The following is a 25,597-nucleotide window of genomic DNA, read 5'->3' as shown; positions in this document are numbered from 1 at the left end:
CACTGCCATTGCAATCCCCTGCAGGTGTCAATACCAAGTTACCGACGCCCCAAATGCAAGTTGCAAACGCAGTGCTTTTGCCTGCATCGGATCGCTCGGTACAAAACTATGCAATCCATTTTTGGAAAGGCTCCAAAAAAGGTGCATGCGCATCTTAGTGTGATGCAGTGCAATTTGAGCCCATCCAAACTGAATTGTCTCAAATCGCACTGCACTGAATTGCATGTTAATTACTTGGGAATATTGTGCAGTTCATAGTGTCAACTGAGCCTAATAGTGATGCCTCAAGGGATCTAGAGGTTATACAGTCAATTATAAAATCTACAGGATGGATGATGCTAATCTGGGAGTATGACTTGACAGTGTCCCTTTGTGAGAATATGGCGCACTGGTTGGTTGAATTTCATCCACAATTCTGGTACTTTGTAAACTAACCACAAACTCCATCATTGTAGCACAGTGTTCCATTGAGGTCTCCAAGTCAAGTTCACCAGAGATGTCCTGTAATGCAGTTTTTGTATGCTGTGTTCAGAACACCTGTTAGGACCTGCAGTGACTGTTGCATAGTTAGTCAGGTTTAAAAAAGACACAAGTCCATCTGGTTCAACCAAAAAAAAAAACAGTATGGAAAACCGAAACCTACAATCCCATATACACAATCCTATACCCACAGTTGATCCAGAGGAAGGCGAAAAAAAACCCCAGTAAAGCATGATCCAATTTGCTACAGCAGGGGGAAAAAATTCCTTCCTGATCCCCTGAGAGGCAATCAGATATTCCCTGGATCAACTTTGCCTAAAAAAATTTAGTACCCATTAATATCACGTACACCCAGGAAAGAATCCAGACCTTTTTTTAAAGCAATCTAGTGAGCTAGCCAGAACCACCTCTAGAGGGAGTCTATTCCACCTTTTCACAGCTCTTACGGTTTAAGAAACCTTTCCGTATTTGGAGACAAAATCCGTTTTCCTCTAGACGTAAAGAGTGCCCCCTTGTCCTCTGAGTTGACCTTAAAGTGAACAACAGAACACCAAGTTCACTATATGGACCCCTTATGTATTTATACATGTTGATCATATCCCCCCTTAATCTCCTTCTCAAGAGAGAATAAAATCAGTTCCTCTAATCCTTTTCTCAAAAGCTGAGGTCCTCCATGCCTCTTATCAGTTTGGTTGCCCTTCTCTGCACTTTCTCCAGTTCCCCGATATCCTTTTTAAAAACGAATGCCCAGAACTGAACTGCATATTCCAGATGAGGTCTTACTAATGATCTGTACAGGGGCAAAATGATCTCTCTCATGCCTCTGTTAATACAAGAAATTGGATTTTGTATGCTTTGGGAACCGCAGCTTGGCATTGCATGCTATTAAGCTTATGATCTACCAGAACACCCAGATCCTTCTCCACTATGCATTTCCCCTAGTTCTACTCCAACTAGTATGTATGATGCATGCATATTCTTAGCCCCCAAGTGCATAACTTTACATTTATCAACACAAAACCTCATTTTCCACATAGTTTCTCAATTAAACAATGTCTGTGTAATTTTACCAGCTAGAACTGTTTCTGCACACACACCTGACAACTTGTCGTCTTTCTAGGTCAGATTTTGTTTCACTACCCTTCCAAGGAGTAGAGGTTCTTCTGGATAATGTAATTCCACTAGGAGGTGAGTGTTCTGTATAGAATTAAAAATATTATTTTTTTATGCTAGAAGATTACTTCGAACCCCCAAATATAAATATAGACATCCTTATTTTTGAAAGGAAAGCACTGTTTGTTTGTTTTTTTTTTTTTTTCTTTATGAAGATAATAAATTAATCAGAAATGCAGTCTAGACATTGTTATTGTGGTAAATTATTTTTCTAGCGGGAAACCGCTTATTTTTAATGGAATATCTACATAGGTGTACAGAGGCCCATTTCCAGCAACCATCACTCCTGTGTTCTAATGGTACATTGTGTTTTAAAAGGCTAATTGATTATTACAAAACCTTTGTGCTTTAAAAGGCTAATTGATTATTACAAAACCTTTGTGCAATTATGTTAGCACTGCTAAAAACTGTAGTGCTGATTAGAGAAGCTATAAAACTGCCCTTCCTTTGAGCTAGTGGAGTATCTGGAGCATCAGCATTTGTGGGTTTAATTATACTCTCAAAATGGCTAGAAAAATGAGAATTTTCTTCTGAAACTTGGTCTATTCTTCTGAGAAATGAAGGCTGTTCCATGCAAGAAATTGCCAAGACACTGAAGATTTCTTAACGGTGTGTACTACTCCCGTCAGAAGAGCACAAACTGGCTCTAACCAGACTAGAAAAGTGGCAGGCCCTGGTGCACAACTAAGCAAGAGTTACAAGTACATTAGTGAGTCTCTAGTTTGAGAAATAGACGCCTCACATGTCCTCAACTGGCAGCTTAATAAATGGTACCCGCAAGACGCCAGTCTCAACGTCCACAGTGAAGAGGCAACTCCGGGATGCTGACCACCTAGGCAGTGGCAAAGAAAAAGCCATATCTGGGACTGGCCAAAAAAGGAAAAGATTAAGATGGGCAAAAGAACAGACATCGGACAGAGGAAGATTGGAAAAAAAATTTATGGACAGACAAACCTAAGTTTGAAGTGTTTGGATCACACAGAAGAACATTTGTGAGATGCAGAACAAGTGAACAGATGCTGGAGGAATGCCTGATGCCATCTGTCAAGCAGAGTGGAGGTAATGTGGGATGGTCTGGGGCTGCTTTGGCACTGTTAAAGTGGGGGATTTGTACAAGGTGAAAGGGATTTTGAATAAGGAAGGCCTATCACTCCATTTTGCAATGCCATATCCTGTGGACAGGGCTTGATTGGAGCTTATTTACTCCTACAGCAGGATGATGACCCAAAGCACACCTCCAAACTATGCAAGAACTATTTAGGGAAGAAGCAGTCAGCTGATATTCTGTCTGTAATGGAGTGGCTAGCGCAATCAACAGATCTCAACCCCATTGAGCTGTTGTGGGAGCAGCTTGACCGTATGGTACGCAAGAAGTGCCCATCAAGCCAATCCAACTTGTGGGAGGTGCTTCAGGAAGCGTGGGGTAAAATTTCTTCAGATTACCGCAACAAATTGACAACTAGAATGCCAAAGGTCTGCAAGGCTGTATTTGCTGCAACTGGAGAATTCTTGGATGAAAGCAAAGTTTGAAAGACAAAATGATTTCAAATGTAGCACTACTCCCATATGAGCTGCTGGTTACGGGTTCCCCTGGGTTACCATTAGCAACAGCATGACAATTAGGCATTTTCCAAGTGATTATAGCTCAGTCAGGAAACAGTTGCTTTGGTGTTTGTTTTATTTGGAACTTGGATGGTAGAAGGGAATGAGTGGGATACTCTAACTTTATACACTATTCTGAAAAGGCTGGGACAACTTGAATAGAGCTGACTAGCACTGAGTAACGCTGAATAGAGCTAGTCATGGCTAGGCCGCTGTTTCACTTTGCCCATGGCTGTGAATGAGGTAATAGAGCTTCCTGAGGTAAACTGTATCCTGAGGTAGGCTGTACTGCTGAACAACTTCAGGGCCCTTCCTGGCACCCCCTTTGTTCCTAATCTTAAGAGTTAACTACTTGGTACCCCCTTTCCTGTAACTACTTGGTACCCCCTTTCCTGTGACAATCTGTGTGAGCTGGCTTGATCCCCTGACCTCTCTGGAGTGGTCTCCTCTTCTAGGCAGACCCTTGAGCAGATCCCTTAGTGCTCACGATACTGTTTTCTCTTACGTCCTCAGACAGTCGCCGCCTCCTCTAAGTCATCACTGTTGGGTATTGACTCCCGCTCCGCAGAAGTAGCTAGGCATAAAGACTTAGTCAAAAGAACAAAGGCATTTGCATATACACACCCGTGGGGGCTGTCCCATCTGGTCAATACCCTCCTGCAGTGACCACTCCCAACTCAGTTTTAATCTGCCTAGCGTCAGGAGTAGTTAGGCTTCCCTGTGTTGGGGCTACAGTCTCAGCCTATCTAATCTTTTTTTATTTGATTTTCTTTTGAAAATGTCAGTTTTCTCTTACTTTACTAGCTGTTTATTTTGTCAGCTTTAGTTTTAGTCGTTTCTTCGGATGAAGATGGATCATGCGGTGCTTGGATTCGGACTGACCGCCCTGGTTCTCCAGGGCAGAGGGTCAGATGGACCCCCAGCCCGCCATCGAGCATTCAGCTATGGTTCGCCCTGGCACTATGAACGACCCATCCCTGTTCACAGCAGGGATGCAGCCGTGAGGTGGCTACCTCACAGGACACATCTGCGATGCTGCAGTGTCATGTCCCTGGCAAACGGCACTCCCTGTCAGATGAGGACAGCGGCTTTCCGTTCATAGAGGCACCCCACGCCATCTGGTAGAGGTAAGTACTTCTGTGTGGGGCCTCTGTCTGGGGTGGCAGTCCTGTGTTGCTGTGTGTCCCTCATGTCTGTGCCTGTGTGACTCCCTGATGCGGTCCCTGCGGAGATCGCTTGTGCATGCGCTGTGGTGCTGTATGTTTTTGGGGGTCCCCTTCCCTGTGTCACTTCGGTGCTTGTTGGGGGTACAGACTGTGTGTGTGGCGGCCGCAGCGGGGTGAATCCACGCGGTCCGCCATTTTAGGTATGGGCAGGCATGTTTGGCTTCTCTATGGGCAATCTACATGCTGTTTTTGGCGCCATCCGCAGCCATTTTGCGGTAGCCGAACGATCGTTCCGACCGCATGTCCGGCGGCCATTTTGGCGGAGCCTCCCATGCATTCCTATGGGGCATTCCTATGGGGCAACCATTTTCCCTGGGTCATGCAGCCTATAAGTTCAGCCTACTTTAGCAGCACTTCCTTTTCCTCTGAAGCAGGACACTCGGTGGCAACACTCTGCGGGGCTCTGCAGGTTATTGCTCTCAATATCTTTCTGTATTGTCATTTCTGGCTCAGTTTTGTTCTCTCCTGTTGGGGGGTCTTTGTCACTGTAGCTGAAGCGGTGGGCTGCGCACTCCGCGGCGCTCTTAAAGGGACAGTACTATCTTATTGCACTGTTTTTTTTCACATTGAGCAATGGATTCTCAGGACAGCAAATTCCCCTCAGCTCTGGTGGGGGTCCCCAGTTCTCCTGTGGCCCCTCTGAGACCTGATTTGGCCGCTGTAGTGGCGACCTTGGTGTCAAACATGGAAATGCTGATGGCTGAACATGCTGCTAAAGAGGTTCAGATTGTCTCTCTCCTCTGATGGTGATATGGCTGCTGCTGCTGCGAGCGTGCCCTTTTCAGGGTCTCGCTCATCCTTGGACCTGCTGGGATCTGAGGGGGAGGCAGAGGTGGAAGAGGTTGATACCTCTTCCCCGGGGTCGCCTGAAGAGCGGGCGACCATGGATGAATTAATTGTTTCTGTTAAGGAAACACTACATTTGGAGGATGAGCCCAGTCCTCTGGGCGTTGTGTCCTCGTTTGGGACGCACAGGACCCGCAAGTCGGCGCAGGTTTTTCCCTGCCCACCTGAGTTTCATTACACTGTTAATGAAATGTGGCGCACGTTAAAACGTCCATTCCTGGTACCTAGTCGGTTCAAATTGCTTTATCCTTTTGCACCGGCTACGGAATCGCGATGGTGTGTGCCTCCACAGGTAGATCACACTGTGGCCATGTTAAACAAGGCTACCTTGGTTCCTTCTGAAGATGCCCTGGTTTTCTGGGATCCCTTGAATGAGGCCCCCTTAGTAGCACGCGCCTCTAATGTCTCGGTGCTTAACCGGCGACTGATATGGCTGATAGAGCTGGTCGGCTGACAGTCCTCGTGGAAAATTGTTGCTGATTTTCCCTATGCTGGCTCTCTCCTTTTTGGCGAGGCATTGGATACCCTGGTAAAAGGCGTCACGGGGGGCAAGAGCACCATGCTGCCTCAGAACCTGAAGAACAAGTCCTTTCGAGGCAAGCGGGGTTCTGCGCCTATATCCACTCAGGGGTCCTTTCGTGCCTTTCGGAACCAATCCAAGGGCAAGCCCTTCAAGGCCCAGGGCAGTCAGAAGAAGCCCTGGGCGGGTAAGCAGAAGTCTGGCAATGCCGGCTTGGCGGGGCAATCCGCCTCTGCCTGAAGGGGCGCCCTCACCCATTTCAGGAGTGGGGGGACGTTTGCAGGACCTTCTTGCTCAGGGGGTGATTGTCCCGGTGCCTCATCGGGACAGGTTTCGGGGGTTTTATTCAAATCTGTTCACTGTGCCCAGAAAGGAGGGCAAAGTGCGTCCTATTCTGGACCTGAAAGCGCTGAACCGCTTTGTGCGTGTTCGGAAGTTCCGTATGGAGTCTCTCCGTTCAGGGGTGGCCTCCTTGAGTCCAGGAGAATTCCTGGCCTCGATAGATCTGAAAGATGCGTACCTGCACATCCCCATTTTCGAGGGTCATCAGCGGTACCTTCGTTTTGCTATCGTAGAGGACCACTACCAGTTTGTGGCGTTATCTTTCGGGCACCAAGGGTGTTTACCAAAGTGTTGGCGCCGGTTCTGGGCCTGCTGAGGGCCCAGGGCATTGCGGTCTTGGTTACCTGGACGATCTACTTCTGAGATCACGTGCCAGCCAGGACCTAGTGCGCGATCTGTCCACCATGGTACAGACGCTCCAGGAGTTCGGATGGACCATCAACGTTCAGAAATCGACGTTGTCTCCATCGCTTCGTCTTCCCTACCTGGGAATTATTCTGGACTCTGCTCAGGCAAAGGTGTTCTTGCCGGAGGACAAGCTCCGGACTTTGCGGGACGAGATCAGGTCCCTCAGGGACAGCCCATCCTCGTCACTCAGGGCCTGTATGCGGGGCCTGGGGTTGATGGTTTCGGCATTCGAGGCGATACCCTTTGCTCAGTTTCACACGCGGGCTCTCCAATCGGAGATCCTGGACAGGTGGGACACACTGCCTCAGTCCCTGGATCTGTGTGTCTCCTTGAGTCGTCAGACCAGATTGGCTCTTCTGTGGTGGCTCCAGTCCCTGTCGGTGGCGGAAGGCAAGTCCTTCCGTCCATTGGTGTGGACGGTGATTACCACGGATGCCAGCCTGTCGGGCTGGGGTGGAGTCCTGGGCAACCTGTCTGCCTAGGGCACTTGGTCGGAGGAGTCCTCCCTCCCGATTAAATGTGCTGGAATTGCGAGCGATAAAACTCTGTCCCTTCCAGTGGTCGGGCCATCTTCGGGGCCGTCCTGTCCGTGTACAGATGGACAATGCTACCGCGGTGGCTTACATCAACCACCAAGGGGGCACCAGGAGTGCTCGGGCGGCCCGGGAGGTGACCGACATTGTCTTGGGCCGAGACTGATGTCCAGGCGATTTCGGCAGTTCACATTCCGGGTGTGGAGAATTGGCAGGCCGACTATCTGAGCCGCCAGACCCTGGACCAGGGGTAATGGTCCCTGCACCCGGAGGTCTTCCAAATGCTGTGTGCGAGGTGGGGATCCCCGGACGTGGATCTGTTCGCATCCCGGCTAAATCGAAAGGTGGAAAGGTTCGTGGAAAGAACGCGCGATCCGCTGGCGGACGCATCGGATGCGTTGGTAGCCCCTTGGCATCAGTATCGTCTGATGTATGCCTTTCCCCCGATTCAGTTGCTATCCAGGTTCCTCCGCAGGTTAACCTCGGAACCGCACCTGGTGATTCTGGTGGCATCGGACTGGCCGCGCCGGTCCTGGTACGCCGATGTTGTTCACCTGGCATTGGCGCCTCCGTGGCGTCTGCCTCTGTGGGAAGATCTCCTGTCTCAGGGTCCGATCTTCATCCTGCTTTACAGTCGCTGGCTTTAACGGCCTGGCTGTTGAGACCCAGGTCCTGAAGGACAGGGGTCTCTCCTCTGAGGTCATCCCTACCCTGGTCAAGGCTAGGAAAACCTCCTCTGGTAAAATCTATTACCGTACCTGGAAGGCTTATTTCGCCTGGTGTGAGTCCAAGGGGTTCTCCCCTAGCTCATACTCGGTGTCGAGAGTGTTGGCCTTCCTCCAGTCTGGTGTGGACCAGCGCCTTGTGCTGGCCACGATTAAGGGCCAGGTGTCTGCACTGGGTATTCTTTTCCAACGCCCTGTGGCGTCTCATTCCCTGGTTCGCACCTTCATTCAAGGTGTGTGACATTTGGCTCCTACCAGGAAGGAGCCCTTGCATCCATGGGACTTGAACTTGGTTCTGTCCGTGTTACAGCGTGCTCCCTTTGAAAACATTCGGGAAATATCGTTGCCTCTGCTGTCTAAGAAGGTTGCCTTTTTGGTGGCGATTACTTCGGCTCGCAGGGTGTCAGAACTGGCAGCGTTATCTTGCCGTTCTCCGTACTTGGTGATTCACCGGGATAAGGTGGTTTTGCGTCCGCATCCCTCCTTTCTTCCCAAGGTGGTCTCTGAGTTCCACATTAATGAGGACATTGTCCTGCCTTCGCTTTGTACGAAGCCTAAGCATCCTAAGGAGGTTGCTCTGCGTTCCTTGGATGTTGTCAGGGCGATCAGGGTTTACCTGTCTACGGAATCTTTTCGAAAAATGGATTCCCTCTTTGTCCTTCCCGAGGGACCTCGGAAGGGCATGGCTGCATCCGCAGCGACTATTGCCAAATGGATCAGAAAGATCATTGAACAGGCTTATGCTTTGAAGGAACGGGTTCCACCCTTCCCTGTTAAGGCGCGCTTTACCAGATCGGTGAGTGCGTCCTGGGCCTATTGGCATCGGGCCTCGGTGGCCCAGGTGTGCAAGGCTGCGACTTGGTCGTCGGTGCACACTTTTTCCAAATTCTACAAGGTAGATGTTCTGGCGTCAGCTGATGCCTCCTTTGGCCGCAAGGTTCTTAGTGCAGCAGTGCCATGAAGGACCCTTGTTTTTCTGGGTCCCTGGCTGGTGGTATTTGCTTTCCTGGGCTGTTGCTCCTGTTGAGCATTGTTTTTCTGTTGCCCAGAGGTTCTCTTACTGTGTATGTAAGGTTCCTTTCTCTGATGTTGGTACTGCGTTGCCTTTTCTACGGTTGCGTCTCCCACCCCTCATGTCTATACTGCTTTGGGGCATCCCAACAGTGATGACTTAGAGGAGGCGGCGACTGTCGGAGGACGTAAGAGAAAACGGAATTTTTGTAAAATCTTACCTGTAAAATTCCTTTCTCTGAGTCCTCCGACAGTCGCCGCCCCCGCCCCTCTTTTGGGGTTCTTATTACCTACTGCTATGCTACCAAACTAAGTTGGGAGTGGTCACTGCAGGGGGGTATTGACCAGATGGGACAGCCCCCATGGGTGTGTATATGCAAAGGCCTTTGTTCTTTTGACTGTCTTTATGCCTAGCTACTCCTGCGGAGCGGAAGTCAATACCCAACAGTGATGACTTAGAGGCGGCGGCGACTGTCGGAGAAAGGAATTTTACAGGTAAGATTTTACAAAAATTCCGGTTTTTCCAAAGTCTTCTGCCCAACAGCTCCTCTGGTCAGCACACTGGATCCTCTGCAGCCCAGCTCCACACCTGGTTCAACAGGCTGACTACCTGAACCACCTTCCTCACATCAGCAGGAGGAGTGACAGCCGTCCACCTCCTCCTGGGACTTTGCTCCTGCCAAAAGATGCCCTGTCACATGCTCCCTCTTGATTTATAGCCAATTCAAGGATGCATTGCAGCAATGCCCACCCTCTGAGACAGCCATAAACCCTGGTGTGCTACTGGCAGTGCTGTATCTTGGCCTAGGCCAACAAGGCCTTGCCCTAGGGCAGCACTTTGCAGGGGGGCAGCAAAAAAGCTGCACCACGCACGGGAAAAAAACAGCCTCCTCACGCCTCCCCCACTAAAATGAATCCCTGACGGCTTGCACTACACACTTTTAGTATAGTGCCAGTCTTATAGGGAGAATTGGGCTGGAGGGCAGGGTCCAGGAGGCAAATCAGTCTGGCACCCCCATAAAGCGGTCACACTGCTACCTCCTGGTATGATAGGGTATGATGATGGGCACTGCTGAGGCTGAACTCATGGGAACTGATGGGCACTGATAGACTGTGGTTGTGGTCTGTGGTTTACAGATGACAGGGCGGGTCATAAACAGGAAGAGGTGTGGCCTTTACAGGAAGGGGTGCGTCATATTTAAATTAGGGGGTGCACAAGTTTAGTCAGACCTAGGGCAGCACAAAACCTAAATACACCACTGGCTACTGGTTAGCTTTCCTCCACTGTCCAACAAGCTCCCTTATTGGATACAGTGGGGAGACTCCCTTAGACCCAATAAATCACACCTGGAAACGTGCAACAGGCTAAACTAACAGATCTGGCGCTCCTGATAAGCAGAACAGAGCCACCAAATGTGTTTTCCTAGTACCTACCTAGGAGGGTGCTACATAAAAATCATCATTTCTAAAGTCACCAATGTCTTAACTATATTTTCTATTCATTTTTCAACTCATTTGATGAATAAAGTGTGAGTTTTCATGGAAAACATGAAATTGTCTGGCTGACCCCATACTTTTGAACGTGTGTGTGTGTGTGTGTGTGTGTGTGTGTGTGTGTGTGTGTGTGTATGTATATGTATATATATATATATATATATATATATATATATATATATATATATATATATATATATATATATGTGTGTGTGTGTATATATGTGTATATATATATATGTGTATATGTGTGTGTGTATATATATGTGTGTGTGTGTGTGTGTGTGTATATGTGTATATATATATATATATATATATATATATATATATATATATATATATATATATATATATATAGTAAAACCTTGGTTTGAGAGCGCTTTGCAAGACAAGCAAATTTTTTAAATAAATTTTGACTTGGATATACAAGCGATGTCTTGATATACAAGTAGCGTCATGTATAAAAAAGAAGAGAGGAGCCTTTAAAGTGTAGCAATATGGTTACATTTAATGAAGGTTCAATATTTAGCAACTCACATGGTTGATGATTAAAACAGGCACATCGAAGTATGCAGGCATCTGGGGTAAAGCTGTCCACATAGACCATCCTCTGCACAGCCATCTTCATCATCCCTTCCCCGCTGCACTCCACAAGTGATTCAAAGCCTCACTTTCAGATCACTCTACTGCAGGCTAATCTTCCCGGTCAGGATTGCAGACTGACAGTGGTGAGAGCCGGTGGTTCAGAAGATGGTTTATGTGGACATCTTTACCCCGGATGCCTGCATACTTAGATGTGCCTATTTTAATCATCAACCATGTGAGTTGCTATATGTTGAACCTTTATTAAATGTAACCATATTGCTACACTTAGATGCGCCTCTCATCTCTCTTATATTCTGTAACTCTGATAGATTTTGCTTCTAATCCCCTTGGGAAGGCTGCATATTGTGGATGGACATTTTATGGTTACACAACCTATCACATTGCTATAATCTTTGTATATAGACTATAAACCGAAGGACTTGTGGAACGAATCACCTGAGTTTCCATTATTTCTTATGGGGAAATCCGCTTTGATATAAGAGTGCTTTGGATTACAAGCATGTTTCCAGAACGAATTATGCTCGCAATCCAAGGTTTTATATATTTATATTCTGGAGAAAAAAAATGGCGGTCGTTGCAATATTTTGCCGCACAGTATTTGCGCCGCAGTCTTTAAAACTCAATTTTTTTGGGGGGGGAATTACGCTTCAGGAATTTAAAATTAAATAAATAAACCATAAAGTTAGCCCATTTTTTTGGTAAATTGTGAAAGATGTCACGCCGAGTAAATGGATACCTAACCTATTACGGTTTAAAATTGCACACACTCGTGGTATGGCGACAAACTACGGCACGTAATAAATCTCCATAGGCGACGCTCTAAAACATTTTAACAGTTACCAGTTTAGAATCAGAGGAGGGCTTTTGCTCGAATTATCGCTCACGCTCTGACGATCATGGCGATGCCTCACGTGTGATTTGAACACAGTTTACATTTGCGGTGACGTATGTATGCGTTTTCTGTGGTGCGTGAACACATGGGGACGGTGGTGCTTTAAAAACTTTTTTTTTTTTTTAACTGTTCCTTTAACCTTTTGCCGGCAGGTCGGCTCGGTACGACTCTTCGTGTACCAGTTAGTGTGGCCATGTGCCGCTTGAGGCTGTTCTGTCAGTGATTGAACACAGGGATCCTGTGTTCCTATTTAGAAACACAGGTCTCTGTGTTCATCCAGTGAGCCCATCCCCCACACAGTTAGAACACCCCCCTAGTCGCACATTTAATCCTTTGATCGCCCCTGGTGTTAACACCTTCCCTTCCGGTGTTAGTACAGTAACCGTGCATATTTTTAGCACTGATTGCTGTAGTAATGTCACTGGTCCCCCCCCAAAAGTGTTAATGTCAGGTGTCCGATCTGTGTGCTGCAATGTTGCAGTCCCGCTAAACATTGCTGGGATCACCGCCGTTACTAGTAAAAATCAAAAAACAATCTTTCCCCTAGTTTGTAGACTCGATTCTTTTTGGGCAAACCAGTCAACATAAACTTATTGGGAATTTTTTTTTTAACAAAAATATGCACCTGAATACATTTTGGCCTAAAATTATGAAAAAAATTATTTTTTTTATAGCAGAAAGTAAAAATATATATTTTTATATATATAGCGCAAAAAATAAATTGCAGGGGATATCAAATGCCACCCAAAAAAAGCTCTATTTGTAGGACATCAAATTTATTTGGGTACAGCGTTGCACTACCACGCATTTGTCAGTCAAAGTAATGCAGTGCCGTATCGCAAAAAAAATGGCCTGGTTGTTAAGTGGTTAAAAAAAAATCTCATCACTTTTATTGTCACAAGGAATGTAAACATCCCTTGGGACAGTAATGGGCAGTGACAGGTAAAATCCATTCTTTGCACTTAAAAGTATTCAAAACGCCAACGTCTGCGTTTTTTGAATACTGTGTTTTTTTGTTTTTTTTTTTTTTAAATCTGCGCCCTTGGCATCCGAGTAAACCGAAAGTGGGTTGCTTCATCGGAGACCCAATCAAAGCTGAATCCAGACTCTGACCAGCCAGCGGAATTGACAGTGGAACAGGAGACCCTGGCAGAGCAGTGGCAGGGGGACATCCCTCCCGCTCTGTGTGATCACGACCCAACAACTGCTCAGCCACATCAGTTATCATAAAGCTGACCGTCTGGTCAAAAAAAAAAATGGTACTGGGGTCATGCCTCTAGCTGCAGGCATCACCAAAGTACAACCACTTAAAGCGGACATACAGGTACTTTGGTTTGCGGGAAGTGGTTAAAATACACTATATTACCAAAAGTATTGGGACACCTGCCTTTACAGGCACATTAACTTTAATTGCGTCCCAGTTTAAGTTTATAGGGATCAATATTGAGCTGGCACACCCTTTGCAGCTAGAACCGCTTCAGCTCTTCTGGGAAGGCTGTCCACAAGGTTTAGGAGTGTGCCTGGGAATGTTTGACCATGAGGTTAGGCACTGATGTGGATGAGAAGGCATGGTTTGCAGCCTCTGCTCTAATTCTTCCCAAAGGATATCTAAATATAAGAGGAAAAAATGTACGTATATTCTATATCAGTGGTTCCCAAAGTGGGGGTCGCGGAGTGGGGAGCGGGGGGGTCGCGAGATGATTTACAGAAACTTTTTTTTTATTATTTTTAATGCGAGTTAATGCGAGACACGGCAGGCAAAAACATTGTTTTTTTTTTTACTGGTCAATTTTGAGATTTTTGGATATTTGTCTTCAATAACATGTCTTCTTTCAGACTGTGGTGAAAAAAAAAGTCCGAAATACACATTTTAGGTCTTTATTTTATTACACTTTGTCTGTTTGCGTCTGTAGATTTCGCGTAAATAGGAAATAGAAACCCTTTATTATAAAAAAAAAATAGGTGGCTCTTAACATTTTTCTGGCATAGCGGTGCACGGCAAATATTTAATGCATTCAATGAAAATATTCAATGGTATTCAGTGCAAAACAAAAATGAAAAATACAATTAGCCAATAAAATAAACAAATTATTGTGGCATTAATTAGCCCATAAACAATATTTATTGTAAAGCCTAAACGAATTTGTTTAAAGAAAGAGGCCGCTCACTCGAACGTTAACCAGATAAATGTTAGCTTTTATGAAGCGCATATCCAAGTGTTTGTGCGGAGTGGAGCGCGCACTATATGACATGGATAGAGGCGCCGCTGCCATCACTCGCATTTTCCTATCAACAGTGGAAACAACTTAAAATACTTAATTTCTGGTCGGCAGTTTGTTCGTATTCGGTCTGTAAGCATTTCACAGTTATGGATGTATTTGTTTTTGTCCATAATTTGTTAATAAAAAAGCCTGGCTTAGAGATTGTGTTCCTTTTTGTTTTAGCTCTGTCAGTATGTAACCAAATCGCAAATCTTACATAGGAGGGGTCGGGGTCGCGGGTCGTCAGCAATCTAATATTGGGGGTCGCGGTCTGAAAAGTTTGGGAACCCCTGTTCTATATGTATGTATGTATATTGCAGCTTCATAGTCTTCAGCTGTAAGTAATTGTTTTAAAAATGCATGAAAAAGCTGATCTTGCAAGAAATGCAGTGTCCTTTATCTTCCTGTGTACTGAACTGAAATATCAAACATGTTATCCTTACCAGCTATCATCTGTAAACTACTTTCCTTTTTCCTCATAAAATGGGGAGGTGGTGGTGTACATTAGAGCAGCAAATGGCGACAATGCTTTTCCATGGGTTCACTGTGGGGAGTGAGTGTAATCTTAAACTAGCTTTTTATCCAATGTCTGGTAAGCTACAATACATTTTTTAAATTGGGTTTGGATATGCTTATAGTTTACCTCTTTAAAGAGGTATTCAATGCAAACATTAAAAAAATGTAGCCACCACATCAAATTAGAAAGCTGCAATATAATTCGTTTTAATTTTTTTTTTTCGCTTTTCTTTCCTATTTTTTCAGCTGGCGATCTAGCCAGTAAGTCTGCTTTGCCAATCTCCACTGTTTCAGTAGAACTAGGACTGACAGATAAAATCTCATCTCAGGACTACTTTTTTTTTTTCCAGACTAAGTACTCAACTTTAGCTGGTACCAATATGTAATAATTGGAAAAAAAGGGACTGGAATTGACTTACCGTTTTTTTTGTTTTTTTTTTTTGTAATATTTTACTTTTAGCATTATTAACCAGACTTGTCCGTTTCGGTTTGTAGATGAAGATCACTTTTCGGCAGAAGCTGATGCAGCTGTAAAAGAGCTAACCAGGGGTGCACCAATGCTTACACAGGTAATTCATTTTTTTAAAGTGTGCCTTTTAGTACTGTCTCATGGAGGTTTCAGCTTATATAAGCATATTCTAAACAGCAAGCGTTTTGACACTAGGAACAAGCTTCTGACAAACGTTCAGAAAGCTTCAAACTGCTTTTTCTAAGCATTTAAAGCGCCACTTGGCTCCTGTTTTGAAAACGGAAAATTGATATCAAATACTTACCGTAATTTTTCTTTACTGATGGACTCCATGGCAGCATACGTTCGGGTAGGCCCCACCTCCTCTCCTACCCTATAGGACCCCTCTCCCATAAATCTTTGCTCCTTTTCAGCATCCATGTTCTGTAACTAGCCTACTCAAGAACTGGGAGGGAACTTCTGCTGCCATGGAGTCCATCAGGAAAGGAAAATTATGGTAAGTATTTGATATCAATTTTCCGTTTTCCTGACAGACTCCATGGCAGCATACATTCGGGAAATAACTCGCAATACACTCCCGGGTGGCAAGATGCTGAAAAAAAAACTTTAATTGGTACCATCAACCGTTAGTACTTGAATACCAAATTTTACAGAAGATAAGGCAGCTGGTTCAACACAATAGTGAGACATAAACGTGTCGATGGAAGACCAGGATGCCACCCTACAGACAACTTCGGGAGCGACATGCCTGGAAGCTGCCCAAGATGTCGAAACACTTCGAGTTGAGTGTGCCGTCACCACTTCTGGAGGATCCAAGCCCCTGGATTTGCATGCCCATTGAATGGCCTGAACGATCCATGCAGCAATAGCCCTGGAAGAGGCCTGCATTCCTTTTCTTTCCGTGAAGGACAAAAAGAAAATCTGTTTGACGGAAGACGGCTGTGGCTGTCAGGTATTGTTGTAGAGAATTGCCTACATCAAGCGGATGAGGTTGAGAGTCACCTTAGGAGTTGACCCTAACATAGGTCTAAGAACCACTCGGTCAGGAAAAAACGTTAGGAAATGGCTCTTTTACCCCCAGACTTTGGATCTCGGAGACACGTCTTGCTGACGTGATTGCCACCAGGAACACAGTTTTAAGCGTAAGCTCTCTAATTGATAGAGGTCTACCTAGAGATGATTCTAGTGAAGAGAAAAAAATCCAAAACTAAAGAAAGATCCCATTTTGGGAATCTCGGCTTCCTCTGGGGCGAATCAGTGTATGTCTTGCCCAAGAAACTCCCGTGAAGGCTGAGATGGCTGAAACCTGAACCCGTAATGAACTGACGGATAAGGACAGGTCTAGGCCTGATTGTAGAAAACCCAGAACATCTTGTATGGTAGGATTCACATCAGGATCACTTCTAGGAGACAAACTGGAGAATTTTGCCCAGATTCTTTCGTAGACCCTATTGGTGCTGCTTCGTATAGCACTCAAAAGGGTAGGGATAGCTTTTGCTGGACAACCTAAGGCCTCCAGTCTCCCCCTCTCAAGAACCAGACCTTGAGGTGCAGCCGAGCTGGGCATGGATGAAAGGTTAGGGCCTTGGGACAGAAGATCCGGAGGTAGAGATACAGGAGCCCGGTAACTGAGCAGTGTCAACAGGGGAAACCATGGCCTGTTGGGCCAGTATGGAATCACTGCTAAGACTTCCACCGCCTCCGTCCTAAGTCTCTGCAGAAACTGGAGAATAATCGGAATTGGAGGGAAGGCGTAGGCTCTGTGAAACTTCCAACGGTCCGTGAGAGTGTCGACTCCAATGGCTCGGGGGTCTCGGAATCTTGTGTAATATTTTGCAAGTTTCTTGTTGCCTGGTGCTGCAAATAGGTCGACCTCCGGAAGAAAGTCTAGGGACTGAACCCACCTGAAGACTTCTATGTTGAGAGACCACTCGTTGAGTGTCACCCGAGAGAGAAAATCTGCCTGTAGGTTCTGTATCCCCGGGACATATACCGCCGACAGGTTGGCCTGATACCTCTGGGCCCAGAGCATAATTGGCTTCACCTCCTGCAGGAGAGGCCAGCTGCGTGTTCCGCCCTGCCTCTTCACATAGGCCACTGCTGTAGTGTTGTCTAATCTGAGGATTACAGATGATCCCTGAATCAGATGTTGAAAAGCCTGGAGCTCCTTGAAGGCTGCCCTGAGTTCCAGGATGTTGGAGACAATCCGGTAGAGAAGCCCCACTTGCCTTGTGCTGTTTCGGATAGGCAGTGAGCTCCCTAACCCGTGCTGCTGGCATCCAATGTCATTGTGATCCAGGAGATGGGGGCCTATGGAGTGACCGTTCAGAAGGTTTTCTCTTACCAACCACCATGGAAGACACCTCTTCATGACTGTCGTCAACACAGTACGCTGGGCCAGATCGTCTGACTGCCATTGCTGGAGAAAGCCTCTCTGGTCTTAGTTTCCAAAGGGCCCACTTCACCATGGGAACTGTCGCTACCAGAGTCCCAATCATCTTCAGGCACTGACGAGCCGTGAGATGAGAGGAGGAGAGAGCCAGAGAGATCCTCTCCCTGATAACTGGAATCTTCTCTATTGGAAGAGAAATGGTATTCTTTTCTTTTCTGTGTTGAACAGAGCTCCCAGAAAGATGAGAGATTGGATGGGAACCAGATGTCTCTTTTCGAGATTCAGGATCCATCCGAACTCTTGAAGGACCTCGATGACACGGTCTCTGTGTCTGAGGAGCTGCGACCTGTCTTGGGATAAGAGGAGCAGATCGTCCAGGTAATGATGTAACCTGATGCCTTCCACTCTGATCAATGCCACTACTGCCAGCAAGACTTTTGAGAATGTGCGAGGCGACGTGGAGAGTCCAAAGGGAAGACAAACAAAGTGACTTTCTCCTATGGCGACGCGAAGAAATCGCTGAAGATTTTCTGCGACGGGAAAGTATGCATCTTTCAGGTCTATAGATATGAGCCAATCTTGCGGCTGTACTGAGTTTGATTGTCTGGAGAGACTCCATCTTGAACCTTTCTCTGAGAATATATTGGTTTGTGTTAGATCTATAACGGGTCTCCAAGAGCCGTTCTTCTTCCGTACCATAAAAAGAGGAGAGGAGAGTAGATTCCTTGACCCCTTTCGATGTCTGGAACGGAAACCGCTGCACCTTGAAGTAGTAGGGACTCTATGTAGAACAGAATCCGTCTCTTCTTTTCTGAAGCAGGAATGGAAGTTGGGACAAATCTGAGCCTCGGGGTGCGGTAGAAGGTCCAGGAGTGACCGACCGAAACTGTATCGACCACCCAGACGTCTCGGACTGAGGCCGCCCAGACATGCCGAAAGTGAAAAGACGGGCCCCCACCTGACATGTCTGAGCGGGCCCACCATCAAAATGACTTAGTGGCCTCCCGATCACCAAACAAATCACTCTTAGATGATTTTTGAAAGGAAGACTGTCTGGACTTCCAGCCTCTATTGTAGCTTTTGCCTGGCTTATAGCTGCGTGCGACTCTGGAATGACCAGCGCTTTGTTTCCTAGGAGGAGCTCTCTTGAAATTAGTTTGGAGCCTGTCCTGAGGAAGGAATCCCGACCTACCGCCAGTGGCCTTAGAGATGGCACTCTCCAATTTATTACCAAAGAGGGAAGATCCCTGAAATGGTATCCGACACCATATTTGTTTAGAAGCGGCGTCAGCTACTCAAGGCCGAAGCCAAAGCGCCCGTTTGGCGGTGACGGAAGAAAGCATCACACAGGCCAAAAGACGGATTATGTCAATAGAGGCCTCCCCCAGGAAGGCAGATGCCATCTTCAACTCTTGAATGGGAGAGCTCTTGGCGACCTCTTCAGAGACCTTTTTGAGTCTCCTCAACATCCTCAGACCAGATCTCCATTGCCTTAGATGTTGCAGCCAAGGCTAAGGCTGGCTTGCAGGCCATGCCTGCCGTGAGTTAGACTTGTTTTAGGTCAGAGTCAATTCTCCTCTCCAATGGATCCTTAAAGGAGGCTGTATCCTCCAGAGGGAGAGTCACGTGTTTTACAAGTCTCATCACTGCTGCGTCAACAAGTGGAGGGGATTCAAGATGTTTAACTTCCTCATGTTTAAAAGGATACAATTTTGCCATCTTGGAAAACATAGAATTTTTCCTCTCCACCTTACTCCACTCTTCAGTGATAATTTCCCCTAGTTGTCCTAGGAATGGAAAATTGAGACGTTCTTTGCTTAATTGTTTAAAAAACTTTTTCTGTTTAGGAGGGGGAACTGTTGACTCCTCCCACTCAAGGGCCTCCCTTACAGCCTTGACCAAAGGGGGAACCAGCCCAAAATTAAAGCCTACACAGGGGTCGTCTGATTCAGAATCACTCTGACAAGAGGAGGGAAGAACGACTTGGTTGAGAAGAAATCCAGGTAGTCTTGGCCTTGCGACTCCAAATCTGCAGAACGAGGCTGTACATTTTTGTGAGAGACACCCAAATCTTTTAAAGAGTCCTTCAGAACCCGTTTCACAACCGACTCCAGATGCTGGTCTGAGTTCTGTCTTTCACCTGCGGCTTGAGCATAGCAATGGTCGCAGAGAGACTTTCCATCTGGGACCCGCTGACCACACCCCCAACATTTATTTTTACGGGATTGACCCGAGTAACCGTGGTCCTTAGAAGGGGAGGACCTCTCTTCACCACGGTGCCTAGAGCTGGAAGGGGATTTATGCCTCGATCTGGATGAGGCATGTCGGTGCTGCGACTTTGAGTGGTGATCTTCTTTGATCGCATCTAGAGGAACTAAAAACATAAATAAGAGAGAGCACGGAAAACACAAGATCCGTGATACCTCCCACCATAACTGCCCCACTAAAGTACCTGCCATGAGTGGGCTGATCACTTGGGGGCGGTGATGACTCCATACTGGCTGAAGCGATTCGCTGGGGACAGGAGACAAAAATAGGTATTGTGCTTAAGCTGCCAGGAGGAGGGGGGGAAAAGAGACCATTTACATCACTAACCTGTTAGTATAGGAATCCGGAACCTGGGGAAGCCTGCTGCCAACAAATGACATTCCCAGTTTGCAGAGGCAATTTTCTTGTTTAAATCTGGCGCCAAAATGACGTCATCGCCGATCGCGGCAACTGCGCATGCCGCAAAATGGCCTCTGACCGCGGTACTGCGCATGCGCTAACCAAGCCTTACTTTTGGACCCGACCGCGCATGCGCAGATGACCGAAATACCGGCGATTGTGACACAGGAAGCGCCGAAAACCAGAGAGGAAGGACACCCCACCCCCCTCAGCAGCACAATGAAGCACACGGTACAAAAATAAACACTAGCACCAGGGAAAGGTAATAATGGAAACAATTCTAGTCTAAATGTACTTGCGGTTTTCAGCTCAGACACGGTCAGGCGCAGTACACCGGGCTTCTGGCAACACAGGACCACCCTCAGCAGCTGGGCTTTTGGCCACCAGACAAATCTTCAGTTGCCCCCTCCATACCCAGCTAATAGCAAGGGCTTATCGGAGGCAGGACCATGCTGAACCAAATCCACAATCCATAATGTCCAATTGAAGGATAGGAAACACACAGGTATGTGCAACCTGAGGAGGACAAAAAGATCATGGATGCTGAAAAGGAGCAAAGATTTATGGGAGAGGGGTCCTATAGGGTAGGAGAGGAGGTGGGGCTTACCCGAACTTATGCTGCCATGGAGTCTGTCAGGAAATGCTATATACAAACCTTAATGGGACTGCTGATTGCCATTTCAGTAGGATTTCAACAAGCTTCGGGTAGTGTTGAAGCCTGCTAGTAGCTTGTTTTTAAAAGTGAGCCAGCACTCGGTTTGGATCTGTGTTCCACATTTACAAACTGGAACTGATTGTATTGATACGCGTGTGAAAGAGCGCTTAAATTGCATTTTATGCGCCATTCTTTCAGAATTTTTAAAGTCTCATAACCGCCCTTCAATGCCTGCCATGAATATTACAATGGCACCACACAGTGCTGTTTGCACAGAAACAGTAGTATGTCTTTTATGAAGCATTGACACTCGTCTGCTGCCTCCATTGATTTCAGTTGTAATGCTCTGTAACTGCACCTAGAGCATTTATGGCATGTTAGTGAATTATTTAAAATGTTAGCTGGGCACTGGGAGACAGTGGAGGCTCCTGTATCCCAGAATGTACTGAGAAATGGAGAACTAGGACATTGCAACTCCAGCCACTTTTGGTTGTACAGAGTAGCCATTTGGTAAAACCATTTGCTTCTGTTGGCAGGCAAAATAAGTCAGCCAATAGTACTAACAGTGGCTGACAGGAACAGGCATTGAGCATTATTGCCAGTGGAAAAGCGGAGCTAGGCCAAGCCAAGTGTCAAAGATCAAAATAAATGAATCCATTTTGCAGAGAATTCACAAACATGTTTGCTTTGACACCACAACCTAACCACACTTTAGATCATTTCCTCTACACTTTTCCCCTCCCTTCAAGCAACCTTCTACTATAGAAGCAACACTTCCATTGGCATTTATCACGCATTCTTAAAGAATTTTAAACTCTTCATAAACACAATAATAAAAACACTTCCTAAACATATCACAAATGTCATAGGAGCTTTCAGTGAGCATTTTGTTTTTCATTATCCTAAAATGTGTGAATAAGCTCCAAAAGCCTCAACAAAGGTTGCGGAAAGTTCTGCAAATGCTTTGTAAAAGCTTGCTGTTCACAATTTTTTTACAAGCTAAAACCTGTGTAAAACAGGCCTAATGGATAAAAATGGTGAAATGCTTTTCTTTATTTTGAGACTGTATTCATCCCATTAGTTCATTAGGAGGTTCATTGACACGGATTAAGTTAGCCCATGCTTATTGTATAGCAACTAACTCCAATGAGTACATGTTTCCTCCATAGTTTAAAACGTTTTTTTCATTTGCGCATCTTTGGGTTTTTTTTACTCTAATTATCCTCTGGGGATGAAGCTGACTTGTAGAATTGTAACCATGGACTCCTCTTAGACTACATTCGCATCAGCAATTTAGGCCCGTGGCAGGTATCTGATTCCTGCTGCGGCGCTGTGTGGCTGCTGGCCATACTCACTAAGATGATAGGTCACCAGTGGCCACAGCAATTTGCAGCTCTGTGCTCAGCCAGCAATTATCTGTGGTGATCTCTGCTGAACGTACTTTGTGTCCAGCAGTAATCACTGGCTATGGGGACAGCTGTAAATGGCTGTGGCTGCTGGTGACTTCTCAGTATAGCGAATGGTGGCCACACCTAGCCACTCAAAGCTGCAGCAGGAATCGTATTCCTACTTCTACAGTTCGCACTGGCCTAAATCTCTGGTGTGAATGTAGCTTTAACGTTTAATGATTTTAGAGAGAATACTAAATCTTTTTGCTTTATTGAAAAATTACTTTATAAGATTTCCAGTTGTGTAATCACTTTCTGCTGTGTATTTATTGAATATATCTTCATGCAGGTTACAAACTATGACGAGGCGACTAGACTTCCACTTGTCCAATTATGGCGCCTAAATCCTGATGAGGTAATGATGGTAAATTGGTACTGTTTTATGAAAAAAAAACATTCTTTTCTGTAAGCTTTCATTTCCTTAACCTTTTTGGGTTGTACTGCCACCTACAGGATAGGATGTTGGCAGCCAGAACAACTAAAGGCCAGCCTAGAATAACTTCCTGTTACCAGCATACATCAGATACATCCTAGGAGTGTGTGTGGTGTGTTTTTTTTTTTTTTTTTTTTTCCTCTACCGCTTTTTTTTTTTCAAGGTTTTCTCTAATCAAAACTCCTCTCTACATCACTGCTGGAGTGATCTCTCCAGTTGCAGCTTTCCATCATGGTCCTAGTTGACCTGGTTTTTGAAGTACTGCTTCTGGACATTGAGGGGATCGCTTGTAAATGGCCATCAGGGACGCAGTTTCCTGGCTCTATCCGTGTATAGATTGGCTGCAGAGGGCTTTGCAGGTCCAGAGCTGCTGGAATTGTCTTAGCAGTTGTCCTGCCTCTGAAAGAGGTTGTAAACCCATAACTTTTTTATTTTTTTGCTACCTGAAAGAGAAACCCATAATGAGCTAGTATGCACCACATACTAGCTCATTATGAAATACTTACCTTGGAACGAGCCCCCGCCGTGCCGCCCGCTTACCTGTATGACGGGCGACATGTCCAGTCGCCCGTCTTCCTGGATCACGGCATCCGGCCATCTAATTGGCCGGAGCCACAGTGACGTCACTACCGCGCGCGGCAGCCGATGGTCACGGCACGGGGCTCTGAAGGAACGGCACCAACGGCCGTTCCTTCAGAGCGCATGCGCCAGTGATGTCACTGGCTGCATGTAAGGTAAATATCTCCTAAACAGTACATGTTTAGGAGATATTTACAGTACCTATAGGTAAGACTTATCATAGGCTTACCTAAAGGTAAAAGTTGCAGAAGAGGGTTTACTTCCTCTTGAAGATTCAGTAAGTGAGTAAGCTGCACTGAGCCTGATTATTCCCAGTTTAACCAACTGTTTTGCCACAGAAGAGTGTAATGTGGGATCAAGTGTGGCGTTTTGCGTGCGCGCTTTGTGCTCACTTTCGTGCCACAGTCAGGAAAGCATCTCTCCACTGCCTCTCCTGCTTGCAAATGGTCACATGACTCTTCAATTTTTAATCCATGCCTGCAATATTTCTGATCTGTGGCCAGCTGCCCTTACCTGCTATCAGCTGTCCCGGTTTTGGGAGTACTTAAGACCTTTCCTCTTACCTTGAACCTATATTTTTCTTTTATGTCATCCAGTTGAAACATTGCATTGTGGACATGGAGAGGATAGTCCCCACTGTACTTGGTGTCCCAGCTCCCTTTCTTTGAACAACTTTGGAGCTGCTTGCAGCACGCCTACTGGAAGTGCCAATTGGCCCTGTGTGGGTTTCCAGTTTTTTTGCTTGTATCTAGCCCACAGTGGATATAAATTAGAGGTGCGCAATCTTCACTGGTCTCACGATTTGATAAAGATTATCCTGTCAATGATTCAATTCCGAGATGTATCCACGATTACTATAAAAGACAAGAGCAGGGTGCACCGACCTAGTGCAATATCATAAAACATTTATTGGAAAATGGTTAAAATCACGTCCTGGTTCGGACTTTGAAACAGTTTCAGGGTTTTTACTCAAACCTATTTACAGTCCCCCAGGAAGGAAGGCAAGGTGCGCCCAATCCTGGACCTCAAGATGTTAAACTGCTTTGTGCGGGTACAGAGGTTCAGAATGGAGTGAATTCGAACGGTGGTGGCATCCCTGCCTCGGATTTCCTCACCTCCTATAGATATCAAGGATGCCTATCTTCACATTCCAATATGTGCCAGTCACCAGCGTTTTCTTCGCTTTGCTGTGGGAGAGGAGCATTATCAGTTTGTGGCGTTACCCTTTGGTCTCGCCTCGGGGCCTCACAAAAGTGTTGGTTCACATGCTAGCCTTGCTACGCCAACGGGGATCGCAGTACTGGGTTACTTGGACGATCTCCTTCTGCAAGCAGAATCTCCCTTTGCTCTGGTGGAGAACCTGGCGATCACAATACGAACTCTGCGGATGTTCAGCTGGATTCTGAATTTTCAGAAGTCTGACCTGGTTCCGTCCACAAAGCTGGACTATTTGGGCCTGACTCTGGACTTTGGCATAGTCTAGTGCTCCTTCCTCTGGACATACTCCAGAAATTGCAGACTGCAGTTCGTCTCCTGCTGTCCAACAATTGGTCATCCCTCCGGACTTGCACGTGGGTGCTGGGTCTGATGGTATCAACCTTTTTTGAGGCGATTCCCTTTGCACAGCTCCACAGTCCCTAAACAATCCGATCCGGCTGAGTCGGGGGAACAAAGGAGTCCGTTTTTGTGGCTTCGCTCTCTGCTGCTTTAGCTGGGAAAATCCTTCCACCCCTTGTAATCGACAGTGGTCACCACGGATGCCAGCCTGTCCGGCTGGGGAGGTGTCTTTGGCAAGCATTCTGCTAAGGAGAGCTGGTCGATCAATGTCTTGAACGCTGAGTGATCACTGTGTCTGGATCATTGGACGTCAGGGATGCCCAGTGTGCGTTCAATCGGACAATGCCACGGCTTATGTCAATCGCTAAGGGGTCACAAGGGGTGACCTGACGGCTCTGGAGGTAGCTATCATTCTAAGGTGGCCAGAATGGTTCGTTCCAGCCCTCTCCGCTGTAAACATACCCAGGAGCAAAATTGGCAGACAGATTACCTCAGTCGGTAGGCGTTGGACCAAGGGGATTGGTCCCTTCATTTGGAGGTGTTTCATTTGCTGTGTCTCTGGTGGGGAACCTCCAAGATGGATCTGTTGGCGTCTCAGCTAAACAGAAGTGCAGAGGTTTGTGGCTCAGACAAGAGACCCACTAGCGTACGCCTTCCCTCATAAGCTTCTGCCCAGACTCCTTCGCAGGATTGAGGCAGAAGGGATTCCGGTCATTTTAGTGGCTCCTGACTGGCCTCGCACGCTGATCTAGTGCGGCTGGT

At 46.4% G+C, this 25,597-nt stretch overlaps 1 protein-coding gene across 4 annotated transcripts in view; it reads left to right on the top strand.

The window, feature by feature from the left end:
• The window catches only part of AKAP1 (A-kinase anchoring protein 1), a 156,927-nt gene that overhangs the window by 96,210 nt on the left and 35,120 nt on the right, over positions 1-25,597 (top strand). For all 4 annotated transcript variants that reach the window (XM_082245276.1, XM_082245279.1, XM_082245277.1 and 1 more), the window contains 3 exons: positions 1,601-1,668; positions 15,131-15,204; positions 22,556-22,621. In XM_082245276.1, coding sequence (XP_082101402.1) covers positions 1,601-1,668; positions 15,131-15,204; positions 22,556-22,621 — 208 coding nt within the window. The remainder of the gene's footprint in view (positions 1-1,600; positions 1,669-15,130; positions 15,205-22,555; positions 22,622-25,597) is intronic.

The sequence above is a fragment of the Pelophylax lessonae genome (genome assembly GCF_965119305.1).
Source record: "Pelophylax lessonae genome assembly, chromosome: 2".
Classification (NCBI taxonomy): domain Eukaryota; kingdom Metazoa; phylum Chordata; class Amphibia; order Anura; family Ranidae; genus Pelophylax; species Pelophylax lessonae.
Note: the sequence above shows the minus strand (reverse complement) of the source record. Positions and strands in the feature narration are given on the sequence as shown.